The following is a 13,900-nucleotide window of genomic DNA, read 5'->3' as shown; positions in this document are numbered from 1 at the left end:
CTTTGCTTGGGAGAGAAAAGAGAAAAAAACATTTCAACCAGTTATAACCAACATTACAAGTTAAGCACAGCAAGATCAGAAAATCACATTTGTGTGGGACTTAGGATGGTGTGTTTGTGCATACATACTGCATGCATACAAATATATGCCGAGATTCTCTTTCTGAAATTACGCTCAGTGTTTGAGTGCAGAGATTTACATGTGTGAGTGTCTCTTTTGTACATCTTGTAATTCCTCTTCGTTTTGACAGCCCTGTATGAATATGTTGTCAGCTGGTGCACCCCCTGCTGAGCCAATCCTGACTTGTTCTGTCTGTGAATTATTGAACATCCTGGAAGCAGAAACAGAGAGAGAGAGAGAGAGAGAGAGAGAGAGAGAGAGAGATATTCTTGAGCACATACAGCACACATAAATAAAATCTTATGTAGATGTCTTCACTAGCCATTTCATGCTCTCACTCTGCGGGTGCTGCGTTTCACATTGTGTAAGTGAACCGTGACATTTTTCTTTCCACATGTCTCCGCTGCTTGCTTTCAAGCACACATGCAACATACTGTCCTAAATGCCCACACACACACACACACACCATCCCTCATTCCCAAAATAGCAGTGCCCCACAATTGACAGTGTGAGCCCTAAGGACCCCTGCAGATCCCTGGCCGTCAGTGTTTTCACATGCCATGAGGGAACATTGCTCAGTTAGGCATACACTGACCTCCTGCCTAAGCTGTAACCAGCTCCTTTGTCTCTATTTCACTCCCACACTGTGCCTTTTATCCCCAACAGGGGGCGCTTCAGTGCTAATATTCATGCCATGCCCGTTTACCCGTGCCAACTCCTGTGCCTTGGCGCCGCCTTTGTCAGGCTTATCTAGTGTTTATCTCATATGTGTCCCCGGGGCATGGCAAGGATTGGCACATCCAGGACACCACTGTACTTCTCCTTTGCCCCCCCCCCCCCCCCCCCCCCCTTGTGTCTGAATGGGAGGAAAGCACTCTGGGTTGGTAATGGATTGCATCAGACGCTGAGGGGAGCAAGAGAGAAACTTACAGGGCTGCAGAGAGAGTGTGAGAGCGGAGGGGCGAGAGAAAGAGGAAGAGCAGGGAGGAGGCTTAGTGTGTGTGTGTGAGGTGGGGATCGGAGAAGGTAGGGGGTCGTAAATTAATCATTACTATAGACGGCTGAATGGATGTATTAGAGTCTCTCTCTCATTAGTTCAGTCAATTCTGTGCATGCCAAGTGCACTACACAGTATATTTGTTAATCTAGGTGCTTTCTTTCCCATTAATGGCCATATACTCATGCATAAATAATGCTCATATTTTACAGTGTAATAGAGCTGTCCTCTGCTGCTAGACCATGAAACAGAAACAAGTCGCTCTGCTTGTTTAAAGTACTTTTAAAAAATAAATAAATGCAGAAGTCCTTACTTGACTCCTCTCCTCTCCTCTCCTCTCCTCTCCTCTCCTCTCCTCTCCTCTCCTCCCCAGGGACCAATGACATTGAGATATTATTAGCCATCTCCTAGGCAACAAACATTTTGTGTTAGACCATATCACAAGGTCAAAGAATCTCCACAAATAAAAACATCAACAAAAGAAATATACAAAAAGCATTCCTTCTTTTTTCAACCATTCCAGTTCACCATTTTACTAGTACCTTACTGGGCCCACATAACTGAGTAGACCTGTGCGATATTTTTACTGATGCAAAGACGGTTTATTTTAATTTGTTTGCACAATTAAAACAGGATTATGTGAATGAATAAATGGCTGTAATTTCTTTATTACATGTGAAAAGCAGGTTTTAATGAAGTTCTCCCTAATATGACCAAAAAAATGTAATTCAAGATTAATCATGAACAGACAAGAAACATAAAAATGATATATAATTAGTGTGTTCAGGGGATAAAATAAAACGTGAACTTCCAGTTGCAGTGGGCGAGGAAACGAAAGTCACATGCCTCTACCTCATTTAGTCTTTGTCTTACAATTGCTAAAACACTTAACCTGATTCTCTGAACCAAATTGCTCACTGCCCTAAACCCATTTATCGAATCAAAGATGTGAAGTCTTGTCAAGGCTGGATCTGGTACACCGGAGGATTTTACTCTCGTTGCCTGCTGTGAAAGTCCTCTGGCTTGTACAAAGAGGTGATGCTGAGGCAGAATTAATCCCCCGTCTGTATCACTGATTCCTGTACAGTATACAATTGGTTCTGTACTGAGTTAAAAATATGCATTTTTATATATAAAGAAAAAAACCCACAACAGAATCTTTTCTTCTGTATCTACATGCCATGAACACTGTGCTTTCCATTTTTTGATGTAGTGTGTAATGACTCTCTAGAAGTGTTATATCCTGAGTGGCTTTGTGCATGATCTGAAAGCATTGTTTGATTTTGTGCTCGGATTAAATGGTTTTGAGTCAGAGGTATTGAGAATCTAATTAGAAATTTTTTTTGTGTGTGAATTTACAGAATGAATCTTGAAAAACGGTTTCATTCATTCAAAATAACGTGAAATCTAGGAAGAAAGGTCATTGTCGTAAATCCGTAATATATTTTATGGGCGAATGGTAAAAGATCCCAGGTGTGTTGTACGGTCTGAAGATTTTCTTACTTGCTGACTTGGGGGCCATGTGATCATTTGACTGGTAACAAAGGCAATTGACAAGGAAAACAGCCCCACGAGTGGTTGATTGATAGATGGAAGCTTTCGGACTGACTGGTAGACTGACAGATCGATAAATGACTTACTGACTGAATGAATGAATGGTGGAGTGACTGAAATACTCAGCGACTGGCTTATAAAGACCACTCGTGAAAAAGGTTCTAATAAAAGTTAAAGAGTTTGGATTTAGAGCATCACGCTTGAGTGGCGACGGAGCAATTCTTAATTAGTTCTTCAGTACTTCAGTCAGTAAATACTTGTTAGTAGCACCTTTAAGGAGCAGATATCGCGTTCATTGTTCCTCTCGCTCTTTATTATTCCACCATATACTCTTCAAGCTGATTCATGGACATTTATAATGGAAGTCAACGGAGGAACATTCAAACCTATTTCTTTCAGAACGATCCTACTACTTTACGTTTTGGCTCCTGCACTAACATTTTGCATGAATTAGATGTATGGTTTCTACAGAGCAAAAGGAGGGTAAGGTGTGTTCAGGTGTAGGTTCTCTTCAGAAGAAACAGCTCTTGTATTTTCAAAGGAACCAGCTCAAAGCCACAAATGTACTGAAATGTATGTGTGCGGTTGGGAAAAAATAACAATACATGTTTGCCGACATTTATGAATTTAACATAGTTACTAAAATATGCGCTTTAGTCCATCAGTGCAGTCCATGCAGTGTCTCGTTGATTGACTACTTGCACTGTGGACCCCAAAAATATAAATATACTCCAGGGGGATGAGACAGTATCTGATGTCATTTTTATTTCAGTGTTGTTTTTAAGATAAAAGTTCAAGAGTGGCACCCTTTCGTTCACCCTTGTTAGTTATTTGCATTACTGACACATTTGCATTTTCTCTTTTGAAGCGTGTTCTTATCCTGAGGGACAGAAAGCAGATAACACGTGATGCTCTAGCCCCAAGATTTCTAATATCACCAGGTAAAACCAGTGGGAGTGAGAAATAGTGAGAGAAGGGAGAGAAAAAGACCCAGAGATCAATAGAGAGGATGGTAATACATTCCACACAGCAACAGCCTTTTCCTCCTTTTTAATTAGGACCACAGATATGAGGGTGAAAGACAGTGGTAGCTCAAAGTATTCATAATCATTCTCTGCTGTTTTTCACTGTGCATCCATTTAAATAGTTTGAAAACAAACATTGTGATGGCAACACTGGCTAAAACCACCCACTGGGGGGGGCACTGAATAATACATCAAGCTGACTACGTACCCCTTATGCAAGAACATATGCACACACCTGCATTAGCCTGAGACTATTGGTGGTTTGGTTGGATTTGTTTGTATGGAATAAAATAATTTTGCCGGTGCAGTCGAAGGACTTTAAGAGTGTGTGTGTGTGTGTGTGTGTGTGTTTGTGTGTGTGTGTGTGTGTTTGTGTGTGTACATGCTGCTCACAAGAGCTTACAAGAAGGTAAACATCTTCTACATCGGTCCACCAGAGCGGTGTTGACACTCTTGTGTTTCCAAGAGATGTGTTCTGAATTTGTAGGAAGGGTTAGGCAGCTAGAAGATAAAGATAACTTACAATAGTGCTGCTGTGGTGGCAGACAGTGAATTTGAGGTGCAGATTAAGGAGATTAATCCCCAAGATTTGAGAGAATCTAAGAAAATGCCATCATGCCCGCTTAGTGCATGTGACTGTTAATGATATCTAAGCACAGTTATCACATCACGGGATGTAGAGGCTTCTAACAGTGGGGAAAAAAGCTTTATGTGCACATTTTTCTTTACTGCTTATTGCTTTCTAACTCTGATCTAATCTTGTTTTATTTTTTCTCCCACTGGGTTAGACATGAGAGGGTCCCCACAACCGAGATTACCACTGTTGTTCTGTGTACATGTGATTGTACACACAGATGCATGTGTGTCAAGTCCATGATGCATGTCGGACATTAACCGGCTCCCCTGCTGGCTGTCTGGCTGGCTTGTGGCATTGTGATGGGGTGTAAAGACACAGGTTGTGAAATGAACCCTTTTCTTTCAGTGTGATGCACATATGTGTGTTTTAGGGCCCGTCTGAAATGGGATTTTTGAGAATGATAGCGGTTTTAGAGGGAAAATTTAACAGATTACCGTTATGACAGCCAAAATGAACTGGAATGAAAATAGACTTTTTCTATGTGGTTTACTTTTTCACATCTTGGCCCCTACAATAACTGGAATTATGTGCCTGCATTTGTGCTTCCCTCATGCATACCATATATACACACACATACAATTTAACTATGTTTTTGCTGTTAACGCTGCCATATAGGCATAGACACATGCTGTACTGTACATCTGAAGCTAAATGAAATAGATGCACTCACACACACTCTCACACACACACACACACACACACACACACACACACACACACACACACACACACACACACACACACACACACACTGGCTCTACATTCCCTGATTGATTTCACCATAAAATTGTGCTCAGTAGCCACCCATTAAAACTCTGATCTCATCGATATGTGTGCAGCAAGTGCAGTGCGTGGCACTGAATTATTCACCTTCTCCTCTTTCTCTCACACTCGTTTTGGTCTCACTCCTCATTTTACACAGTATCTTTTTTTCCCCTGTCCTCCTAATTTCCTCTGTATCCTCCTTTTACCCCTTTTCATCTCAGTCTTATTTATGCATTTGCTTAATTTTTCCCACCTCTAGTGCACACTCTTGTCTCCATCGTCTCCTGTGGCTGTCTTTCTTTTTACACTGCTCTTCCTTGTTTCTTCCTCCCCTCACTTCTTTTTCTCTACTCCCCCACACCCCCCCTCCCTCTCTTTCTCCGTCTACTCTCTCTATGTCTCTCCAGTACTGTCAGCCCTGAGGCGAGTCTCAGCCATCACTCCTCTTCATTTATTAATACCTGTACTCATACAGCCCAGCACACGCAGCTGCCTCAAATCTCACATACATACAAATACACACATACTACACACACTTTTGCAGAGTGCACGAATGTCCCCTGAGGATGCAAGAAGCCCACTGTGTCCACACACTCACACCCGCTTACTGTGCAGAAAAATGCCCTTTGTAAAAGGACAGGAAGCATCAATCTCACAGCTGCGTCAACCTAGAGTTTGATGCTCTTTTTGTAGTTCAGCTTTCCCCCGACTCACATTTAATTACACTTTATTGCAGCTATGACAGATCTGAAGTCATAATTGTTGCACATTAGTCAGTGGTTAGGCTGATTGCTTGTATAGTTTTATATTCCTGAATGAAACTGAACTTTCCCTCTGTACACACTTGTAGCCTCATCAGTAACCATTTCTTGGCCTTGCTTTGTAATGTATCAGGTAGCTTTAATTGAGAGCCCCAAGGTGATCAATTCTTGTCAGCGCACAGTAATTCGAACTGAAAAATCAAAAGTATCCAGCCACTAATTGTGTTAGATCGCTGTCTGATTTTAAAACAATGGCACAAAGAGAGAACAGATGATTTCCAACAGTGATTCCTCGCTATTTGGCCAGGCCTGCCGTTTTTTTACGACGGGTCTTAAGGGAGCTGTGTGTTCGTACGCGCATCAGTCCCAATCAGTGCACACACATCTCATAAAAACATATAATAACAATATAACCAGGATTACCAGCACAAGAGGGAAATAAATTCTAATGGATGCTTCATTTCACAGCCTTATTTAATCAGTGCAGTGCAACCAGAACAGAAAGAGTAATAGTGAAATGCATACAATTTATAAATCCATCAACCAATCAGAAACATAAAAAGACTGTGAACTTATTTGCCTTAAGTGACCTCAGCCGTGTCTGTTCGTGTAGGGGAGATTACTTTAGGAAGAATCAGTGGAAACACAGAAGATAATTGGAGCATGTGTCTATGTTTTTCAATAGACCGGATCCTCAATGTAAATTGTGACTGTTTGTGCATATGTGAGTGTCATTTAGCTGGACTGGTACTCTTGACTTGCAGCTTTTCCCCTGAGCTTCTCCAAGCAGCTATATATAGCCGTTCATTTGGTGTGATGATGCACTGAGGACATGGTTGGAGGGCAGTGACATTGAAAGCAATTTGTCTCATGTGTTGTACAGATGTGAATTGAGGAGATGAAAGTGAGTGTCTGTAGGTGCCAAGTGTGCTTGTGTCGCAGTCTTGTGTTTATGCTCTTCCTCCTGTGATTGTGCATCATTGTGTTCAAACCACTTGTTATGAGGGTATGTTTTTTTTTTTCTCTCTGGGAGCATCAGGAATGTTTCTGAACCAGAGAAATTGGCCTCTTCTCTCTTTGGATGCACTCAGCGCCATCTGGAGGCCATCAATGTCAATGCCACAAGATATTTGGCTCCCTCAAGACTGTTTAGTTCTGCCCATGAGTGACTGTAGACCGGAACTGGCCATTTTATTGAATTTGATGATCCATTACAGCTCAAATGGAGGTCCAGCTCCCTCAGGGCAAAGGAGATATTGCATAGGCAGCAGGGTAATCACAGGGAGATTACAGTACCTGCCGACTTTATTGTCAGTCTGATATATATAAACCAAGGTGGTAAGGAGCTTTATAGATTAAAAATATACATCAGTGAAGCCATCTTGGTAGTTAATGATGTCCAGTCCGCCCACTGGTATGTAGATTGCAATAAGGCCCCAACAATTACTCCTCTGTGATTTAAAAAAAGGAGCAATGCATGATGAACTATGCCTGGGCTGCGTAATAAAGAGAGCGCTGCATATGTAAACATGCAGTCACCACGATCAGTCATAAGCAAATGAGGATTTATACCTGCAATAAGGAGCCTGTGTGGGAAATGATGAAGATGAGCAATGTAGGTAGAGCTCAGCGAGGCTTTTACAAAGACACATTCTGAGTTTTGTTCTCTAAATTACTGTTTGGAGAAAAGCACTCATTATCTGTCATGCCGCTGCCCAAAACACCAGCATATTCATGTTGTACATCAACAGATGTCATTATAGGTTTGTTTAATCTGAAGTTTAACATAATTAAGTGTCATTTTCATTCAATTTAAATCTCAATTCAAGTATATCAGATGTGAAGGTAACATGTAATTGCATTGGACAACGAGATTCTGTTTTACAGTGTTGCACACTCATATTAATTATGAAATTGTTCTCATCATTCTATGATCAGCTCTCTGTACACACACAGAAGATATACGCCACCACACTCCTCCACTGTTTCTGCCTATCCGTGGTCTCATCATCTAAACCATTAATGTCTTCTGTCCCCCAGTGAACACCTATCATGCTCCTTCTCCTTCTTCCTCCACGGGGACAGCAACGTGTGCACAAGTGTGGAGATCGCCCAACACCAGCCTGCATACCACATCACAGAACACCACATCTGCCTCGCCCAGACCTCCATCACACCAGTACAAGGTTATACCACAGAGCCGTTGTTTATTATGTACATGGAACAAAACAAAAATGGTGTCCAGTAACCATAAACTGCAATGTTCAAGTAGACAGTACAACTTGAAACCGAAGTAGAAGACAACGGGCTATATTTTACAAAACATGATGTGCATTTATCAAATTAGCAGTGGAAGTTATATTAAGATTCTCTAGCATTACCACATTATATAAATATGCCATTACAAGAGAAAAAGTTAAGTTAAAATATGTTGGTATTATCCAAAATATGTATACTTACAGTATCAAAAGTAAAAGTCATTAATGTATGGAATGGCCCTTGCGAATGTTATGCTATTATACACTGATGCATTAATGTGTAAGCAGAAGTTTATTGTTGTAGTTGGTCAAGGAGGAGTTTACTTAAATATTTGATATACTATTGGGTGTCGTTGTTTTCTTTGTGATTGTGATTTTTTTTTTAAACTTAATTAGTGAGTAAAGATAAATGTAGTGGAGTCAAAAAACAATATTTCCCTCTGAATTGTAATGGAGTAGAACAGTCGTATTAAGTAGCCTGAAATGGAAACTAAAAGATGTTTTTTTATTATGTTTATGTCCCCTTAAATGTCTGATCTCAACGATACTAACTTTAAAAAGTTAAGTTTGTCAGTAGACGTCTCCTGTTTGAATCCAAACATGTATAGCTGTATGCATACTACTCGGTGAACCTAGCACAAACAATGGTGGGTGCGAGGCCAGATCCACCTTTTATCAATGAGGGTGGAAGAGTAGACATGCTTCCAGTCCCCAGTTTTCTTTTTTACTTTTTATGTGGGGAAACCATGTAAAGTTAAATATTAATGATAGCAGTGTATATGTACATACATACTTAAACAAGTCTGGAGGGGGACTTTAAATAAAGTACAAGTACCTTAAAATGTATACTCAAGTTCATTACCTGAGTAAATATACTGTGACATTCCAGCACTGCAAAGTTCCCAATTTTAGGAAGCTATAAGATATAAGCTCATCTCATACTACAGAAATACTGTCAATCATTTAATGAAATTAAGTTAATTAAATTAAATTTCTGCAAACTAATTTTATTTACTATTCACTTCCTTGGTGTGTATCTCTGGTGTGCAATATAATGAAATACAGCATATATATATTATTAACTGATTACACCATGTTTTATAACTTCCCTTTTTCCACTCCACTTTTTCCTGTGTGCAGTGATCCTGAGTCCATACGGCCTGAGTGGCACTCTAACAGGTCAGGCCTTCAAAATGAGTGACCCAGCGGCACGGAAGCTCATGGAGGAGTGGAGCTACTTCTACCCCACTGTACTTCGGCAAAAAGAGGGAAGTGGAGAAAAGGGAAAAGAAGAAGCAAGCCAGGCCTATGACCAGAGCTGTCACGCGGCAGTGGAGGTCATCGTCGGTATGGAAAAAGTCATCATGTTTGTTGGATTTGAAAGAGTGTGTTTCCATGTGCCCAGGAAATTTGAGCTCAAGTATAAGTGTATGCAGTGCTTTTAAAGTGTACATTGGCTGTGATGATCCTCACAGGGTTTTATCACGTCTCAGAGTAGAAAAGGGGAATTGACTGGAAGGGAGGAGAGAGCAGGAAAGACAGAAAGGCAAGATAGGGAAGACGAGGCAAAAGCCCCGGGGAGTTACTCTAACAGCTTTGTCTAATCAGTCTGATCCCACAGCGTTGGTCTGACCTGATTATAATCAAACTCCAATGGATGCTAGTGGCTTTTACATCTAAGGAAGGTCTTACTAGTTTTTACTGCCTGAAATGATAGTGAAGAAATGATTGTGAAGGGATTTAAGATGATGTGTTTTACATGAGCAGTAAAGTGTGTGATTACATGACTCGATAAGAATTACATGTTGTATACAGTGTTTATAGTGTCTGGCTACACTTATATCCTTTTTTTCTGCAAAATATTAATGAATGATAGGTTGGTAATGCAATAATTCTCATGTGGGTATTGCATAATAATAATAATAATAATAATAATAATAGAAATAACTAGCTGTTTAACCGACTCCTACACATGTGCTCAATAAACCTTGCTGTTGAAAATGAACAGCAACCATCCCATTGTTTCATAACAGTGTTAATGTTCTTCTCTTCCTCTTCTTAGGTGGAGTAAGAATGACCTACCCAGCTGCTTTAGTGGTGATAGCACAGGGGGACCTACCAGTGGAGCAGCCTCCACCTGTTCCTGCAGCTCAAGGCCTCAGCAGGGATCCAAACCAGTGCAGCGTCCCGCTCACACCCCCAACGTCACCGCAGCAGCCCTGCTCAGGTAGCAAATACACACACAGACAAACCTTCCTGCTGAACATTACTCATACATACTCTACATCTAATTGCTCTTTAAAATCCTGTGCTCAAAGCTGAATTATAACATTTGTTCCACCCTTTATCTTTTTTTTAGCGGACAGCGGCTTTGTGACCTCCGTCTCCAGCGTCCCAACACCTGACAGCAGCATGGGGGTCGCTAGCATCAGCCCAAAGCATTCTGGGAAGAAGCTTACCTGTCAGGTAGTCCATCAGGCCTGGAGGGAGTGCTATCTCAATCAGTCTCAGCATGTGTAAGTTCAACAGTTGCTGAGTTTGTTTCCTCTGTTAGGTGTGCTTAGTCAAGTGAAGTGATGTAGTCGAGCCAGTGCCCTCATGCTTCTGTTTGTTCCCTCACAGACCGAATCCGCCATCTGACTTGACGTCTAAAAAGGAAGTGCCAAATGTAGTAACCACCTGGGACTTCAACGATCTGGGAGCGAGAGCGTCCTGCAGCTGCTCCAGGTACCACAGAACCGTGCCCAAGCTGTTCAGTATCAGTATAATATGTATATGTACAGAAAAAATATATATCCATAATACAAGCCTTTTGCAAAACAGATGCTCCAATTTTGACTTTGTTCAGATATTTTTTTAAACTTACATTAACACTATACAGTCTGAAAAAAACATGGTAAAATATTGTAGTCAATGCAAGTCTAAAGTCTAAACCTAAATAAAACCAAATGCTCTTTGAATCTCTCAAAAAGAAGGGAGTAATAGAAAAATATGTGGGGACATATGGAAACTCAAAGACTCTAATTATTGTGATATTAAAGCCACATCACTCTAACAATGCCCTTTAATCAGGTTCTTTGTTCTTTATTAGTTTTCTTTTTTTAACCTACTTGATTTTATTGCAGGTTGAAGCAGCAGAAGCTGAATCTGACTACCACATCCACTGCCAACCCCCAGACTAGTGCCAACCCCACTCAGTCCTCTGGCCCATCATTATACCCTCCCTCCCTGCCCAAACACAAGACAAGTGATAAGACAGAAAAAGCTGACAAACAGTCCAAGAGGCCTGCCATGATCCCCTTCCACCACCGTCTATCTGTCACACAGGAGACCCCTCTGGAGCAGGATTCACCTGGCGGGCCCCAGCTCGGGGGTCTTGTGGCTCTGGAGCCATCCTCGGAGCCTCTGGCTTCTCTGCCAAGCTGCAAGTATCCCAAAACCCTCTCCAATGGCAGAAAAGCCCCTGAGTCCCTTCTCCATTCGCCAATGTCTCCACTTCCGCCTACACTCAGCCCTCACCCCCGAGTGCAGGACCCAGAGGTCCTGGATGGGCCTGTTGATATGCCTGTCTGTCATGATGGGACTTCAGGGCTGGGGTTGATTACCAGCGAAACGGCAATGTATACAGCTCTGCTGAGGCAGAGGGAGAGTGGGGCCGGCTGGTGGAGAGGCTTCAGGACACCCAGGACTGATAAGACTGACTTCAGACCCTGTGAACTCCCCTCTGATAAATTAGAGGAAATGAAGATGGAGACAGTCACTGAGGGAGCTCCGCTAAAGAGGTAGGAGAGAGACACAACAGCAGTGTTTTGTAAAATGTTTGGTGCAGTTGGGAGGGGTGGCTCAAGTGCTACCTGAGGCAGAATCCTACAAGACATAAATCATCAACAATAAAAAACTGGGGGATCTAGCAGCTGTGTCAGGTAGCACTGGAGCTACTGTGTGTGACACATCCAATGAAAGCATTTATGAGATGTGAGATTAGATATGAGGCCACAAAAGGAAGTAAGTAAGAGAGAAAGAATGAACTACTACTACCACACATTATTTGATTGCATCTCTCTCCTCCAGACTTTACACGCAGACTCACAAGAGATTTAAAATCTCTGAGGAGAGGGTGAGAGACCATATCCACACTCTGGGCCTGTTCCAGCAGCCATGTGTGGAGGCACTGCGGGAGCCAGGGGATGATCCCTATGACTTTAAGGAAGGAGACATTGAGTACACTTTCTCCTCTTCCAAGAGGTTAAAGGGTCAAGGACGAGAACCCAGCAAGAAGGGCAAGGTAGGACACAAGTTGTAAAACAAAATGCAGTTTTGATTCAGAAAAACTACAATCAATGTTTTTATATTAACCACATGACAACTTGTATGTGCCATGCATGTTACACATCATATGTATATAAGCATTGCTTAAAGGGGGGCTCCAGGCTTTATATTTTGTCAAAATTAGACTACAGTGGATCTAGGAATATTCTTATTTTCTTCTAAAATATCCACCAGGGAGAAGAAATCACCAGCAACGGAGCACTGCCTGATGGGAAAGATGCCATGTCCATTTTTAACTCTGCTCCAAAATCAGGTGGGGTACAATAGCTGCCATCGGCATCAACTTCATATTGATATTGTGAGTGCATTATTCATGGGAAATTTGGAGCCATTGTCCTAAAATTGTTTGTGTATTGTTTTAGATGAATCGGGTCAGGATGATGGAGCTGCCAAAGCCAACCCTTCTCTGACCAGAGAAAAAGATCTAGTGGTCAACATCTCTGATCTGGATAACATATTTGATGAAGATGAGGAGGAGTTGGGGGTGAGGCCTTACGGTTTACGTACTATATTGCCACATATATTTATTTTGTTTTTTAAAAAACAGCATGCGAGATTAACTGACTCAGCTACAGTTTTATTTTTCACAAATATGACAGATTAGCTTACTCCTTTTATCCATTAGGTTCAATGTTTCAATATTCTGAAGCAGAATATTAACTAAAACAGATCCTCTTATTTTATGTGTAATAATTTGTAGACTGTTTACCCCAACCAGCACTCAACCAAGCTACCAGTATCGACAGAAGATCGCCCTCTGGGGAAAGAAGGGAGAGTTGCAGTACCTTATCCATCAAGTGAGTCACTTCGATGACTATTTACATGTCAGTCTAACTACAGTCCACTTAGGCCTATGTAAATTTGTTCATGTCCTCCGCCTCCTCCTCCTCCTCCTCCTCCTCCTCCTCCTCCTCCTCTTTCCATCGCTTTCCCCATCTCTGTCTCCTTTCAGCAGTAGCAGACCTCCAGAGGATGTTTCCCACCCCACCTTCATTAGAGCAGCACCCAGCCTTCTCTCCCATCATGACGTATCGTGACACCCCGAGCCAAGAGCCCCCTATGCCCAGTGGAGTGGCCGACCACCTGCTGCCTTTAGCCTCCACCCACTTTAATGAATACAGGATGGAGATTGAGGAGGGCATGGTCAGCCCCAGGCAGGATGATATCAAGGTGAGGAGAGGCGGATTGACGCTGAAATAATAGCTCATATAGTAGCATATTTAGCTTACTTTGACTCGTTAATTACTTCCTGAAATCACTTTTATGCATTTAAAACTCTCATCAAGGGGAAGTCAATACAAGGACTCATTGATTGTCCGGCAGTAAGCTCTTTGGAGTAGTTTCACTGATACCTGTATCTTGTTAATTATCACTATCTGTTTTGCGAGACGGACAACAAATGGTAATTTTAGTAGAATGCCACTATTAGGTGCATATGCTTGTCAATACAAACA

The 13,900-nt window shown here is 41.7% G+C and overlaps 1 protein-coding gene across 2 annotated transcripts in view; it reads left to right on the top strand.

Moving 5' to 3' along the window:
• The window catches only part of LOC310958692 (mediator of RNA polymerase II transcription subunit 13-like), a 78,273-nt gene that overhangs the window by 52,958 nt on the left and 11,415 nt on the right, over positions 1 to 13,900 (top strand). Inside the window, exons 5-15 of one of the 2 annotated variants that reach the window (XM_083929746.1) lie at positions 7,900 to 8,045; positions 9,258 to 9,464; positions 10,180 to 10,344; positions 10,477 to 10,633; positions 10,740 to 10,844; positions 11,243 to 11,899; positions 12,189 to 12,402; positions 12,621 to 12,699; positions 12,809 to 12,930; positions 13,165 to 13,243; positions 13,402 to 13,616. In XM_083929746.1, coding sequence (XP_083785872.1) covers positions 7,900 to 8,045; positions 9,258 to 9,464; positions 10,180 to 10,344; positions 10,477 to 10,633; positions 10,740 to 10,844; positions 11,243 to 11,899; positions 12,189 to 12,402; positions 12,621 to 12,699; positions 12,809 to 12,930; positions 13,165 to 13,243; positions 13,402 to 13,616 — 2,146 coding nt within the window. Of the gene's footprint in view, positions 1 to 7,899; positions 8,046 to 9,257; positions 9,465 to 10,179; positions 10,345 to 10,476; positions 10,634 to 10,739; positions 10,845 to 11,242; positions 11,900 to 12,188; positions 12,403 to 12,620; positions 12,700 to 12,808; positions 12,931 to 13,164; positions 13,244 to 13,398; positions 13,617 to 13,900 lie in introns of both variants that reach the window. The other variant, XM_083929745.1, reaches the window with a different exon arrangement.

This window comes from Echiichthys vipera, assembly GCF_963691815.1.
Source record: "Echiichthys vipera genome assembly, chromosome: 16".
Classification (NCBI taxonomy): domain Eukaryota; kingdom Metazoa; phylum Chordata; class Actinopteri; order Perciformes; family Trachinidae; genus Echiichthys; species Echiichthys vipera.
This window is presented reverse-complemented; position numbering and strand designations above follow the sequence as displayed.